We start from the raw sequence: 14397 nt of genomic DNA, 5'->3' as shown, positions 1-14397 counted from the left end.
ATCCCTTGAGTTCATCACTATGTTCATAATGGAGGACTGATAATAGTATTGATATTTCCCAACCAGTCGTTGTCTATGGTTTGCCCATATGCGTATAGTGACGTTCAGCGACCAGGGAATTTTGCATACTGGGCGCCAAGTGGTGCGGGGTTGCCACATCATAGCAGTCAGTTCCATGGGTCCCACAATAAACTGCTCAATTTGAACCCATTGCTTCTGAGCTTTGAGGCGATAAAAATCTACCATAGCCCGCAATTGGGAGGCACCATAATACCAGGTAAGATTTGGTACTGCCATTCCTCCCATGAATTTTGGTAAATAAAGCACCTGACTGGCTATTCTTGGGGGCCTCTGCCTCCAAATGAAATCGAAAATGTTTTTCTGCCAGGATCGTAAGATGGACGAGGGTATAAATACTGGCAGTGATGAAAACAAATTCAGAAATTTGGGGAGTACTGACATTTTAATGATAGCTATCCTGCCTAGCCAGGAGAAGGCTTCCTTGTTCCATCTGCTCAAGTCTGTGGTAATCTTGGTAAGAAGCGGTGTGTAGTTGATTGAGTACAAATCTGGAAGGTTTGCTGAAATGCGCACTCCCAGATATTTGATAGAGGATTTAGCCCACTTAAATGGGAATTGTTGCCCAATTACTTTAACATCCTGGGGGGCCAGGGTAATATTGAGGAGCTCTGATTTTTCTAAATTCACTTTAAGAACAGCAACCTTACCAAAGCCATTTAATTCCCGCATTACCCCCTTCAAGGATTTAACTGGGTCAGTTAAGATAAGAAGAACATCATCCGCAAATAAAGAAAGTTTATATTACTTTGTACCCAGTGAAACTCCCTTAATCTCAGAGGCCAATTGAATTTTGGATGTTAGTGGTTCTAAGTACAGGGAAAAGAGCAAAGGTGATAAAGGGCACCCTTGTCTAGTGCCACGACCAATGTCAAACTCCTGCCCGTACCCATTATTGACCTTTACCCTAGCTTGAGGATGGCTATAAAGTTTTTGGATCCATGTGATGAAAAAGGGCCCAAACGCCATCTTCTGCAAGGTAAGGAACAGGAACGGCCAGTGGACCAGATCAAACGCTTTTTCAGCATCAATAGATAGAAGCACTGCCGGCTCCTGCTCCTCACACACCCACCACATCAAATCCAAAACCATTTAAGTTGTCCGCAGCCATACGTTATGGCACAAAGCCCACTTGATCTGAATGTATTAAACATGGAAGGTACTTATTAAGCTGTAAAGCAAGTAATCTAGCCAAAATTTTAAGATCAACATTTATTAAGGAGATAGGTCTAATTGAGCTACATTGCATTGGATCCCTCCCTGGCTTGGCAAGAATAGTGATGCCTGCCACATTGGCTTGAGCTCCAATCATCCCAGCTTCCCGAAGACTATTGAAATACTGGGCTAGCGGCTCTGCTAAAGTATGTGCAAATTTTTTATAGTAAGCTCCCGACAGCCCATCAAGGCCAGGAGATTTACCCATCTTTAGTAACTTAATAACAGATAGTACTTAATCAGCAGTGATCGGGTGATTCAAGAGTTAGGCATTGTTCGGGTGTGAGACTTGGTAGAGTGATCGACTGTAAATAGTCCTCTATTTGGGGAGGTTGGATATTCTCTTCCTTGCTATATAGCTTCTGATAAAAAAAGAGAGAAGGCCTCACGGATTCCGGAGAATCAGTGATCATGGTCCCAGTGGAGCCTTTGATCTTAGAAATGTTGTTCTGGGAAATCAGAGGTCATAGTTGTCTAGCAAGACGACGCCCCGCTTTATCTCCCCTTCATAATATATTTGCTTAGTAATTTCCAGGGTGTGGAGTAATTGTTTATGATCTAATTGATAGAGTTCGGATTTAAGTGCTAAAAGCTTATTATAGCAACGACTGGACTGGGTTCTCATATGCTCCTTGGCTAAGTGATTGATCTTGGAAAGCAATGCTGCTCTTCATTGGTTTTGTTGGCGTTTGCATGCTGTGGCCCTGGAGATAAGAAATCCCCTCACTACGGCCTTGGAACAATCCCACAGGTTGCTGGGCGAAATTAAGGGATTAGCATTTAATAAGAAATACTCTTGTATCTGAGTATCTAATGTATGAACAAACTTGTCATCCTGTAACAGGGACTCATTTAATTTCCAGAAACGGTCACCCACATCCCTTACTCCATCTCGACCTCCAAGCTTACTGGTGCATGGTCTGACCACGTGATAGCTTCGATGTCGACTCTATGGACCTGATTACATAATAGTTTATCAACCAGCCTGTAGTCAATTCGGGAATAGCTAGTGTGGGGAGCAGAATAAAAAGTGTAAGTGCAGGAGTGAGGGTACCGGTTCCTCCAAATGTCAACCAGCTGCCAGTGATCCATAATACCCTTCAGCTTAAGATGGCTATGCTTGGCTGCGGAAGCTTGACCACTGGAGGTATCCAAAGCCTGGCATAGTGTAATATTAAAGTCGCCCCCCATAATTAGAGCTCCTTCCACATATTTTAGCAGGATGCCCTGAAGTTATTTTATTTATTTATTTGTATTTTTTTATATACCGATATCCGTTTTCACATCGTATCGGTTTACATGGAACAAGGAAACAGAATGCTAATTGCATGGCACGACGAGTGCATGGAACACAAAATAATAAAATAAACTTCATTATACAGTAATAAATAACATGGACCATATGGGAACCAGGAAATATGGTAAACGCCGGGAAACCAGGTAATCAGGTAGCATGGAGAGAATGGCATTAAATAAATTGGGAGGGAGGAGAGAATGGCATTAAATAAATTGGGAGGGAGGAGAAACAAAAAGGAGAAGGAGACCCAACTATGTACAGTTTGGAAGTCAGAGTTTGGTGAAGGATTAGTTATGATTCCTGTGGAGGTGGAGTGTGGAAGGGTTAGGAGAAGGCCTGTTTGAAGTTCCTGCAAAAAGGCTTCCTGATCCCGGTTTGGGGCGTAAATAGAAACCAAGGTGTATATTTGGGATCCTATTTGGATTTTTATCAGTGCATATCTGCCTGAAGGATCTAGGACTTGGACAAGGAGATCAAATACTAACTGGGCAGATATGAGAATACCCGTACCTGCATATTTATTAGTATTCCCGCTGGCAGCCAAGAAGACATGTGGATATTCCTTAAAAAGCTAAAAGATGATGGTGTTTACGTTTCAGGTGAGTTTCCTGAACAAAAGCAACATCAGCTTGAGGTGTGTTAGTTCCCTCCTGAGGGAGAAAGTGCTTCCTATAGGTGTTAAGGCCTTTTACATAAGAGAAATTACTTTAACCATGGTTTAATAAAGAGAGACAGGCTTTGCAGTGACACTTCCATTATGGGCATGGTACCTGAAGCTAATACCTTTATCCAAACTAGTGCGTATATCACAAAATATAAAGTAACATCAACAATCTCATAAATCTGAGAAAAGAAGAAACAAACAATGTAAACTCCGCCATCCCTTATACCCAACTTCGCGAATCTAAATGCTGGGGGTACCTCTGGCACCTCACTACTGACCGTAGTCTAACACGTGGAATGCTATACTATAGCTGAACCACTAATTGATTCCAGGTTATATAGGTTCACGGGGGATTTCTTTTTTCGGTGTACTGGGTTGTTGGAGCTTGAGGCGGGGAGGATTCTTTGGTTTGAGTGACTAGCCCCTCGAATTGGGAGGTGTCCAAGGTATGCACGCGGTAGCTGGGAGGGAAGGTAATGGAAATGGGGAGGGAGATACACCTACACTTACAACAATTGTATAGAAATATGGCTCAGTAATCATCCTTGATTTTTGGGGAATTTGGATTATAGATTCTATTTCTTTTCTTTTTTCTTTCTAATATGGGTAGCAGGACCAACTATTCTCCCAGTACCCACCCTCTCACAATCCATAGCAATAAAACACATACAGCAATTGGGGATTAAACAGGCCCAGCTTTATTGCACAACAATTAGGTGCCCGAGCTCAAGTAAGTTACATAGGCCTCAATATGCACCCGCCACCCACCAGCAAGATGCACAGATCCAGGCCAGTCAACCTTGTGCCATTAACATTTGCCAGATTCGCACCCACAACCCCCGCCATCACCCAGCAAGGAGTCGTGAAAATAAGCCCCCCGCCACCTGCCAGCAAAGGAGCCACACGCAGGACAACTGCACCCAATTGTCCCACCCGAAGTTCAGACCTGACACCTGTCGGGTTGTCACACCATTCAAGACCACGCTGAATCTTGATTGGCTCAGGCAACCTACCCCCAGCTGCAGCAACACAGCCCCTGAAAATCTCAACAATCGAAATACAAATGCAAATGAGGGTGGGTAGGAGGGAAGAGGCTTCCCAGAGCAACAGCAGGCAAGTGTTGTTGGCCGTTTCTCTAACAGTAATCCCCGCCCTCCCCCAATTGGTCTTCCCCCGCCTGATGACTTGGGCCCAAGGGAACCAAAAGGTTCCTGGTTCCCCCCCCCCCCCCAAAACCTCGCCAATACAAGCCAGCCAATGGGCTGGCACACCAGGCATAAAGCCCCCCGCCCCCATTTCACGCCCAGCAGCTCGCCCTGCCCCTTTTTGGTGCTGGCACGAATCTAGCCTGTCACCCACATTACTCCGGGCACCCCGATACCTTATTGGGGTGCCTTCTCAAACCCATGATGCCTGTGTGTATGTGGTCCCTTAATGTTAAGGGGCTAAATTCTTATAGGAAAAGACATCTTCTCCTACAAAATTAATACATTATAAGGTCTCAATTGCCCTGTGCCAGGAAACTCATATAAGGTGGAGGAAACCCTAATAAGTATTTAGCAGCCAGTACGAAGGGTACGAAGTATGTTGGAGTAGGCAATGTTATTTCCCAAACCCTTATTCATGAGTATCTCCATCATGTTGCAGATCCCCTCAGGTGATATATACCGTACTTCTGAAATTAAAAATCAGTGGGGAAACTTTTACCTTCTTGAACGTTTATGCACCTAACACAGATCAATACGCTTTTTTGAGAGTATTAGATAATGTGCTAAAAAATCATGTTGAAGGAATGGTAGTATGGGGGAGGGATTTTGATTTTGTTAGAAATCTCAGACTCGACACATCTCATTATAGGTTAACATCCGGCACTAAAGCACAATTAGAACTGGTATCCTTGATGGGCAGATGGGGAACAGAAGATATCTGGAAACGTTATCCCACATTTACGGTAGGTCTTACACGTTCTATTCCACGCCTCATAGAATGAAACATAGAAACATAGAATGATGGCAGAAGAAGACCAAACGGCCCATCCAGTCTGCCCAGCAAGCTACGCACTTTATCCATTTTTTTTCCCCTTTTTCTCTCTCCCACCTGTTACTATTGGCTTCCAGTACCCTCCAGCCTTAATTCCCCTCCACCCCACCACCAATGTAGAGAGCAGCGCCGTATCTGCATCCAAGTGAACATCCAGCTCAATTAGGGGTAGCAACCGCTGTAACAAGCAGGCCACACCCCTGCCCCATACTCTTACCCACCCCTGTTTTGTTTTGTTTTTTGTTTGTTTGTTTGTTTTTGGAGATGGCAGCCCTCCATCCTTCCGCTCCGTGAAGGTGGAACACCAACCACTGGCATCCCGCTCCAGTGGTTGGTTGTTTGGTTTTTTTTGGAGATGGCAGCCCTCCATCCTTCCGCTCCGTGAAGGTGGAACACCAACCACTGGCATCCTGCTCCGTGAATGCCTCTGTGGCTACTGCCGCTCCGTGCAGTGTTTTGCTGCCTCCTCTTTATTCACGCCCTCTAGACTTGATGGATCCACAGTGTTTATCCCACGCCCCTTTGAAGTCCTTCACAGTTTTAGACTTCACCACTTCCTCCGGAAGGGCATTCCAGGCATCCACCACCCCTTCCGTGAGGAAATACTTCCTGACACTGGTTCTTAGTCTTCCTCCCTGGAGCCTCAGCTCGTGACCTCTGGTTCTGCTGATTTTTTTCTGACGGAAAAGGTTTGTCGGTGTCTTTGGATCATTAAAGTTTTTCAAGTATCTGAAAGTCTGAATCATATCACCACTGCTCCTCCTTTCCTCCAGGGAGTACATATTTAGATTCTTCAATCTCTCCTCGTATGTCATCCGATGAAGACCCTCCACCTTCCTGGTCGCCCTTCTCTGTACCGCTTCCATCTTGTCTTTGTCTCTTTGTAGATACGGTCTCCATAACGGAACACAGTACTCCAGGTGAGGCCTCACCAAGGACCTGTACAAGGGGATAATCACTTCCTTTTTCTTACTCAATATTCCTCTCTCTATGCAGCCTAGCATTCTTCTGGCTTTTGCTATCGCCTTGTCGCATTGTTTCGCAGACTTCATATCATTAGACACTATCACCCCAAGGTCTCTCTCCTGCTCCGTGCACATCAGCCTTTCCCCCCCATCGAATACAGTTCATTTGGATTTCCACTCCCCATATGCATGACTTTGCACTTCTTGGCATTGAATCTCAGCTGCCATATCTTCGACCACTCTTCCAGTTTCCTTAAATCCCGTCTCATTCTCTCCACGCCTTCCGGCGTGTCCACTCTGTTGCAGATCTTAGTGTCATCCGCAAAAAGACAAACCTTACCTTCTATCCCGTCCGCAATGTCGCTCACAAAGATATTGAACAGGACCGGTCCCAACACCGATCCTTGCGGTACACCACTTAAAACCGCTCTCTCTTCAGAGAGAGCGGTTTTAAGTGGTTTACCATCACACATGGTCTTCTGTCCGTCAACCAGTTTGTAATCCAGGTCACCACCTCGGCACTCACTCCTAAGCTTCTCGTTTTATTCACCAGTCTCCTGTGCGGAACCGTATCAAAAGCTTTGCTGAAATCCAAGTAGATGACATCTAGCGCTCTTCCTTGATCCAATTCCTTGGTTACCCAGTCAAAAAAGTCAATCAGATTTGTCTGACAGGATCTTCTCCTGGTGAATCCATGCTGCCTCTGGTCCATCAATTCTCCGGACTGTAGATAGTTCACTATTCTCTCTTTCAACAGTGACTCCATTACTTTTCCCACCACCGAAGTGAGGCTAACCGGTCTGTAGTTACTAGCCTCCTCTCTGTTCCCACTCTTGTGAAGCGGGACCACCACCGCTCTTCTCCAATCACTCGGCACACTCCCGCTTCTAGGGATCTATTAAACAGGTCACACAGCGGACCCGCCAGCACATCTCTGAGCTCCCTCAGTATCCTTGGATGAATCCCATCAGGCCCCATGGCTTTGTCCACTTTCAGATTCTTTAGCTCTTCCCATACATTTTCAACTGTAAAAGGATTTTCATCTATTCCACTTCCCTCCAGTTTCTTGCGACATACTCAAGAATTGATTACTTATTAATAGACACATTATTGCACAATAGAGCCCAGGAAGTTGGGATTGGTGATATCACGTGGTCAGACCTGGGCGTGCCCCTGTCTAGGTCTCTCTTCAATTTATGGAAAGAGACTGGACTAAGATACTGGCACTTGAATGATAGTTTGCTTCAGGATGAGGGATTTTGAAAGTCCATCAGCGCTAAGCTTAAAGAATATTTTCAGTTGAACACAGACCCCATGGTATCTGCTGGATCTGTATGGGAATGTTCCAAAGTTGTAATGAGGGGTTATTTTATAGCTCAGGCTTCTTTTCTTAAACAAGAGAAGAAAAACCGCAAATCGGTATTCCTAGACAGGCTGCCAACTCTCTCATGTCTTCACATGAAATCACAAAATTGCTCGGTGCTAAGACAATTGAATGCTGTTCGAAGTGAATTAAATGTTGTAGAATCTGCTCAAATAGGGCCAGATTTTAAAACTTATGTGCGGGCGTAGATTTGTGCGTGCAAATCTACACCCAATTTTTTAACATGTGCGCGCAGCCGCGCGCATGTTATAAAATCCAGGGTTGGCGCGCGCAAGGGGGTGCACACTTGTGCACGCCGAGCCCAAGGGGAGCCCCGCTGGCTTTCCCCGTTCCCTCCAAGGCCGCTCCGAAATCTGAGCGGCCTTGGAGGGAACATTTTTTTTAATCCCCCCCACCTTTTCCTCCCTTCCCCTATCTAACCCACCCCCCGGCCCTACCTAAATCCCCCCCCTAACTTATTTGATGGAGTTTCGCCTATCTCTGGCAGGCGTAACTTGCGCGCACCAGCCAGCTGCCGGCGCGTGAAACTCCAGCATGGCCGCTGTGCCAAAGGACTTGGAACTGCCCCGGCTCCGCCCCCGTACTGCCACCACGCCCCTGGCCCCGCCCCCAGATCACCATCATACCCCTGGCCCCACCCCCGATCCACCCATTTTCGAAAGTCCTATGCAAAATAGGCTCGGCGCACGCAGGGGCAGATTTTCTTGGGTTACGCGCGTAGCCTTTGAAAATCTGCCCCATAGTGTTCATGCTGGAACGCAATAAACAGACCTTCTATGAAGGGGGCAATAAGGCAGGGAAAATTTTTAGCACGATCGATTTCGGCTGGGAGGGGGAGGGAATCGGATCGTCGCAGTTTGGGTTTTTAAATATCGTGTAAATCGTGTAAATCGAAAACCGGCACACTAAAACATCCCTAAAACCCACCCTGACCCTTTAAAATAAATTCCCCACCCTCCCAAACCCTCCCAAACCCCCCCAAAATGCCTTAAATTACCTGGGGTCCAGAGGAAGGGTCCCGGTGTGATCTTTTACTCTCGGACCTCCGTGCGTTGTAGAAATGGTGCCGGCGCTACCTTTGACCTGTCATATGACAGGGCAAAGGTAGCGCCGGCGCCATTTTGTTTTTTTGTCCCCCGACGGCAGGAGCGTAGGAGATCGCTCCCGGACCCCCGCTGGACCCCCAGGGACATTTGGCCAGCTTGGGGGGGCCTCCTGACCCCCACAACACTTGCCAAAAGTCCAGCGGGGGTCCGGGAACGACTTCCTGCACGCGAATCGTTTTTCCGTACGGAAAAACGATTCACGGCAGGAGCGTAGGAGATCGCTCCCGGACCCCCGCTGGACCCCCAGGGACTTTTGGCCAGCTTGGGGGGGCCTCCTGACCCCCACAAGACTTGCCAAAAGTCCAGCGGGGGTCCGGAACGACCTCCTGCAGTCGAATCGTGTTGCCGTACGGCCGTACGGAAAAACAATTTGCGTGCAGGAAGTCGTTCCCGGACCCCCGCTGGACTTTTGGCAAGTCTTGTGGGGGTCAGGAGGCCCCCCCAAGCTGGCCAAAAGTCCCTGGGGGTCCAGCGGGGGTCCGGGAGCGATCTCCTACGCTCCTGACGTCGGGGGACAAAAAAACAAAATGGCGCCGGCGCTACCTTTGACCTGTCAGGTCAAAGGTAGCGCCGGCGCCATTTCTACAACGCACGGAGGTCCGAGAGTAAAAGATCACACCGGGACCTTTCCTCTGGACCCCAGGTAATTTAAGGCATTTTGGGGGGGTTCGGGAGGGTGGGGGATTTATTTTAAAGGGTCGGGGTGGGTTTTAGGGTTGTTTTAGTGTGCCGGTTTTCCTGCCCTCCCCCTTCCCCTCCCCCTTCCCCCGATTTACGATTTTTGACGATAAATCGGGGGAATTGTTATTGTATCGCGGCTCTAACGATTTTTGACAATTTAAAATATATCGGACGATATTTTAAATCGTCAAAAAACGATTCACATCCCTAACGGAAACTAAAGGTTCAGAATAGCATAGCAAAGTTGAAGGTGCTAGCAGGAAAATAATAACCACCACCCCTACCATAAGGGAATGTTTTACCAGTTTCTATTCTTCTTTATATACAGGCTGATTCAGTAAAATCCGCGGGAGAGCGGACGAACGCCCGCTCTCCCGGCGCACGCACCGGCCCTTCGCCGGTGCGCGCGATTCTGTATTTAAATTAGGTGACGCGGTAAAAACGGGGAAAAGGAGGCGCTAGGGACACTAGCGCGTCCCTAGCGCCTCCTTTTTGACAGGAGCGGCAGTTGTCAGCGGGTTTGACAGCCGACGCTCAATTTTGCCGGCGTCGGTTCTCGAGTCCGCTGACAGCCACGGGCTCGGAAACCGGACGCCGGCAAAATTGAGCGTCCGGTTTTCGGCCCGACAGCCGTGGGCCGATTCAATTTTTTTTTTTTTTTTTTTTACTTTTCGGGACCTCCAACTTAATATCGCTATGATATTAATTCGGAGGGTGTACAGAAAAGCAGTTTTTACTGCTTTTCTGTGCACTTTCCCAGCGCTGGAAGAAATTAGCGTCGACCTTGTGCGGCTTGGCTGCACATTTTACTTTCTGTATCCCGCGCACATACCTAATAGGGCCCTCAACATGCATTTGCATGTTGAGAGCCCTATTAGGTGCCGCGGGTTGGACGCACGTTTTCCTCCCCTTACTGAATAAGGGGTAAGGGAAAATGCGCGTCCAATAGCAGGCTAACACTGTATCGGCCTGATAGTGAGGATGGGAATATAGATAACTAGCATTTCAAGCTATTTGGAATCAGTTTCATTGTCTTTTTTGTCAGATGACCAAATACAATTTCTGGAGGAGGCTATTAATTCTAAAGAATTTTTACAGGCAATTAGATCTCTTAAACATGGGAAATCTCTGGGGCTGGATGGGATTACAGGAAGATATTATAAACAGTTTCACCCTTTGCTCATAGACCCTTTAATGAAATTCTTTAATAGTATTAGGGATGGAAGCTCTCTCCCAAAACATATTGCCGGGATCATGATTATTGCTAAGCCGGGTAGGGACCCAACCTTGTGCGGTTCCTATCACCCAATCTCTCTAATTAACGTTGATCTTAAGATCTTAGCCAGAGTTCTAGCAGGACGATTGAATACCGTACTTTCAGGACTGGTGCATAGAGATCAGGTGGGCTTTATTCCACAACATATGGCTGCTGATTACGTCCGGAAAGTCATAGATATTTTATGGTGGATTAAAAAGAATAGTATTCCTTCTTTTCTCCTCTATCGATGCTGAAAAAATATTCGATATGGTTCACTGGCCATTTCTTTTCTCTACGCTAGAGAAGATGCGATTTGGGCCTTTTTTTTTTTAAATTGGATAAAACAATTATATCGTGATCCGCATGCATGTATTAAAGTTAATGGTGTTTATGTGGTAGTAGCTTTCCTGTGGGGAGAGGGACTCGCCAGGGGTGCCCTCTCTTGCTGTTTTTATTTACCTTATTTTAGAGCCGTTTGCTCAAAGAGTTAGAACTTCTGAAGGAATTTGCAGTATACAGAGAGGGGATATGGACCTCAAAAAATCCCTTTTTGCAGACGATTTACTATTCACTCTAACCAAGCCCACGCTTTCACTGCGGAACATTGCAAGCGAACTCTTTAGTGCTGCCTCTAGATTAAAAGTCAATCTAGAGAAATCCGGAATACTAAACGTTACCCTAGTGCAGCGGTTCTCAACCGGTGTGTCGCGAAACACCAGTGTGTCACCAAGCACTGGCAGGTGTGTCGCGGCTCCCGGTGCCCCACTGCCCCGCTTGTGCTTCCCTTCTCCCCAGGGGCAGGACTGAAGAGTGGAAAGATGCTGCGCACTACCGCCGGCTGAAGACTGGAGAGACCTACGCGCCGCCGGCGGGGCCGAAGAAGGGAGAGACGCTGCGTGCCACCGCCGACTGAAGACTGGCGAGACCTGCGTGCCGCCGGCGGGGCCGAAGAAGGGAGAGACGCTGCGCGCTGCTGGCGGGGCCGAAGAAGGAAGCGATGCTGCGCGCCGCCGGCGGGGCCGAAGAAGGAAGCGATGCTGCGCGCCGCCGGCAGGGCCGAAGAAGGAAGCGATGCTGCGCAGCGCCGGTGGGGCCGAAGAAAGGAGCGATGCTGCGTGCCACCGCCGACTGAAGACTGGCGAGACCTGTGCACCGCCGGCGGGGCCGAAGAATGGAGACGCTGCGCGCCGCCACCAGCAGCTGAAGAGTGATCTGTGCGCCACTGCCAGAGGCCAGGCCGGCGGGACGAAGAGCAGAGAGACCCTGCACACCGCCGGAGGCGGTTGGAGAGACGTTGCACACCGCTGGAGGTCAGGCCAGCAGCGACTGATAAGCGGAGGCCAGGCATATTGGGCCAAACAATGAGAAGAGGCTCCATGTGAGCTTGTGTGTGTGTGTGTGGTAGATTGGGTGCATGAGTGGCAGCTTTGTGTGTGTGTATGTGGTAGAATGGGTGCAGGAGTGGCAGCTTTGTGTGTGTGTGTGTGGTAGAATGGGTGCAGGAGTGGCAGCTTTGTGTGTGTGTGTGTGGTAGAATGGGTGCAGGAGTGGCAGCTTTGTGTGTGTGGGTAGAATGGGTGCAGGAGTGGCAGCTTTGTGTGTGTGTGGTAGAATGGGTGCATGAGTGTGTGTGTGGTAGAATGGGTGCCTGGGTGCATGAATGGCAGCTGAGTGTGTGTGTGTGGTAGAATGGGTGCAGGAGTGGCAGCTTTGTGTGTGTGTGGTAGATTGGGTGCATGAGTGGCAGCTTTGTGTGTGTGGTAGAATGGGTGCAGGAGTGGCAGCTTTGTGTGTGTGTGGTAGAATGGGTGCATGAGTGTGTGTGTGTGGTAGAATGGGTGCCTGGGTGCATGAATGGCAGCTGTGTGTGTGTGTGTGTGGTAAAATGGTACCTGGGTGCATGAGTGAGAGCTTGTGTGTGTTTGGTACAATGGGTGCATGAGTGGCAGCTTTGTGTGTGTGTGTGTGTGGTACAATGGGTGCATGAGTGGCAGCTTTGTGTGTGTGTGTGATAGAATGGGTGCCTGAGTGCTGTGAGTGGCAGTTTTGTGTGAGTGTGTAGAATGGGTGCCTGGGTGGTGGCAGCTTTTGTGTGTGTGTGGTGGAATGGGAGCAAGAGCATTTGTGTGTGATTGAGAGCTTCTATGTAAGTGACAGAGCATGTGTTGTGATGAGAGAGAGACTGTCAGAGGTGGATGTGTTTCTGTGAGAGCGAGACAGAGATTGGTCAGCGAAGTGATTGGTGTGTGTGAAAGAGAGACAGAGACTAGTCAGGGAGGTGACTGGGTCTGTGTGAGAGAGACAGAGACCGGTCAGGGAGGTGACTGGTGTCTGTGTGAGGAAGAGATACTAGTTTGGGAGGTGACTGGTCTGTGTGAGAGAGACAGAGACTGGTCAGGGAGGTGACTGGGTCTGTGTGAGAGAGGCAGAGACTGGTCAGGGAGGTGACTGGTGTCTGTGTGAGGAAGAGATACTAGTTAGGGAGGTGACTGGTGTCTGTGTGAGAGAGACAGCGACTGGTCAGGGAGGTGACTGGTGTCTGTGTGAGGAAGAGATACTAGTTAGCGAGGTGACTGGTCTGTGTGAGACAGGTTGTGACTGGTTGTGGGCCCTAAGGAAGAGGACTGTGAGGTCAGAGCTTCAGCAGCCACTGCTGCTTCTGGTGAGTGCCTTTGGCCTTGGCCTGCAAGGAAAAGGAGAGGAGAGTTGCTGGAGAGGGTAAGTAAAAGTGGCTTTTTAAGCTTATTTTTCTTGATTGACTGCCATTTTAATTATTGGGTATTATGGGATGTGTCTGCTGTTTTGAAATATTTTATTGATATTTGGACAATGTGTAATCATTTTTATGAGTTTTTAATTGTTGGATGTTATTTTGTTCATCAGCTATTTTATAACATTTATTAGTATAGTTTTACAATTGTTTCTAAGTGGGTTTCTATCTATAGCAGCTTGGCTTGCTCCGTTTTCCTAATAGTAGGTGTGTTAGTATTTAAGGCCTGGTTAAATATTTGTAGTAGTAAATTATTGTCTTTTCATAAGGTCGGGGTATTGTGCCTGCCAGTAAAGAGAGTTTGTTTTGCTTTTACTGAAATGTCATCAGAACCAGAATATCTTTTTTGTATGGTGAGTTGTATGGGTAATGCCCTAGTTCTGCTTTGCACCCATTTTTGGGGGTCGAGGGGGTTCCTGAGGATGCAGAATGTATATTTACATTTTGCCCCGTGATGGTCACATGTTCAGTGTGTCACACATGTGAGAACCATCTGTCAGGTGTGTCCCGGCCGAAAAAAGGTTGAGAACCACTGCCCTAGTGGACAGCGAAACTAGACTTCTAAAAACGACTTTTCCTTTCAAATGGTCAAAAAAATCCATAAAATATTTAGGAATTCAGATTGGCTCTGATGTGCAAGATCTCTTTGCCCTAAATTATCACCCATTAGTGAAAACTGTGGAGGGAAACTTTCTCATGGCTAGCATGGATTGCGATCGTAAAGATGAAAATCCTCCCGCATTTTTTTGTATTTATCATCCTTCCAATTTTCATTAGTACAGGTATCCTGCGCACGTGGCAGAAGAAGATTTTTTATTTTATTTGGAGGAGGCGCCCTCCAAGGATTTCACAACTTCTTTTGTATCAGCCAAGGGAAAGGGGGGGTGTTGGGGGTACCGAACTTGAACTGGTTTTATGTGGCTGCTCAATTACTGTCAA

The 14397-nt window shown here is 47.6% G+C and overlaps 1 protein-coding gene across 1 annotated transcript in view; it reads left to right on the top strand.

The window, feature by feature from the left end:
* The first annotated feature begins 5147 nt into the window (after positions 1 to 5147).
* Positions 5148 to 14397, top strand: part of LOC115098162 (perilipin-3-like) — a 74191-nt gene continuing 64941 nt past the window's right edge. The window contains exon 1 of the mRNA XM_029614539.1: positions 5148 to 5205. Within this exon, the coding sequence (XP_029470399.1) occupies positions 5163 to 5205 (43 nt within the window). The 5' untranslated portion in view covers positions 5148 to 5162. The remainder of the gene's footprint in view (positions 5206 to 14397) is intronic.

This window comes from Rhinatrema bivittatum, chromosome 8 (assembly GCF_901001135.1).
Source record: "Rhinatrema bivittatum chromosome 8, aRhiBiv1.1, whole genome shotgun sequence".
Taxonomy (NCBI): domain Eukaryota; kingdom Metazoa; phylum Chordata; class Amphibia; order Gymnophiona; family Rhinatrematidae; genus Rhinatrema; species Rhinatrema bivittatum.
Note: the sequence above shows the minus strand (reverse complement) of the source record. Positions and strands in the feature narration are given on the sequence as shown.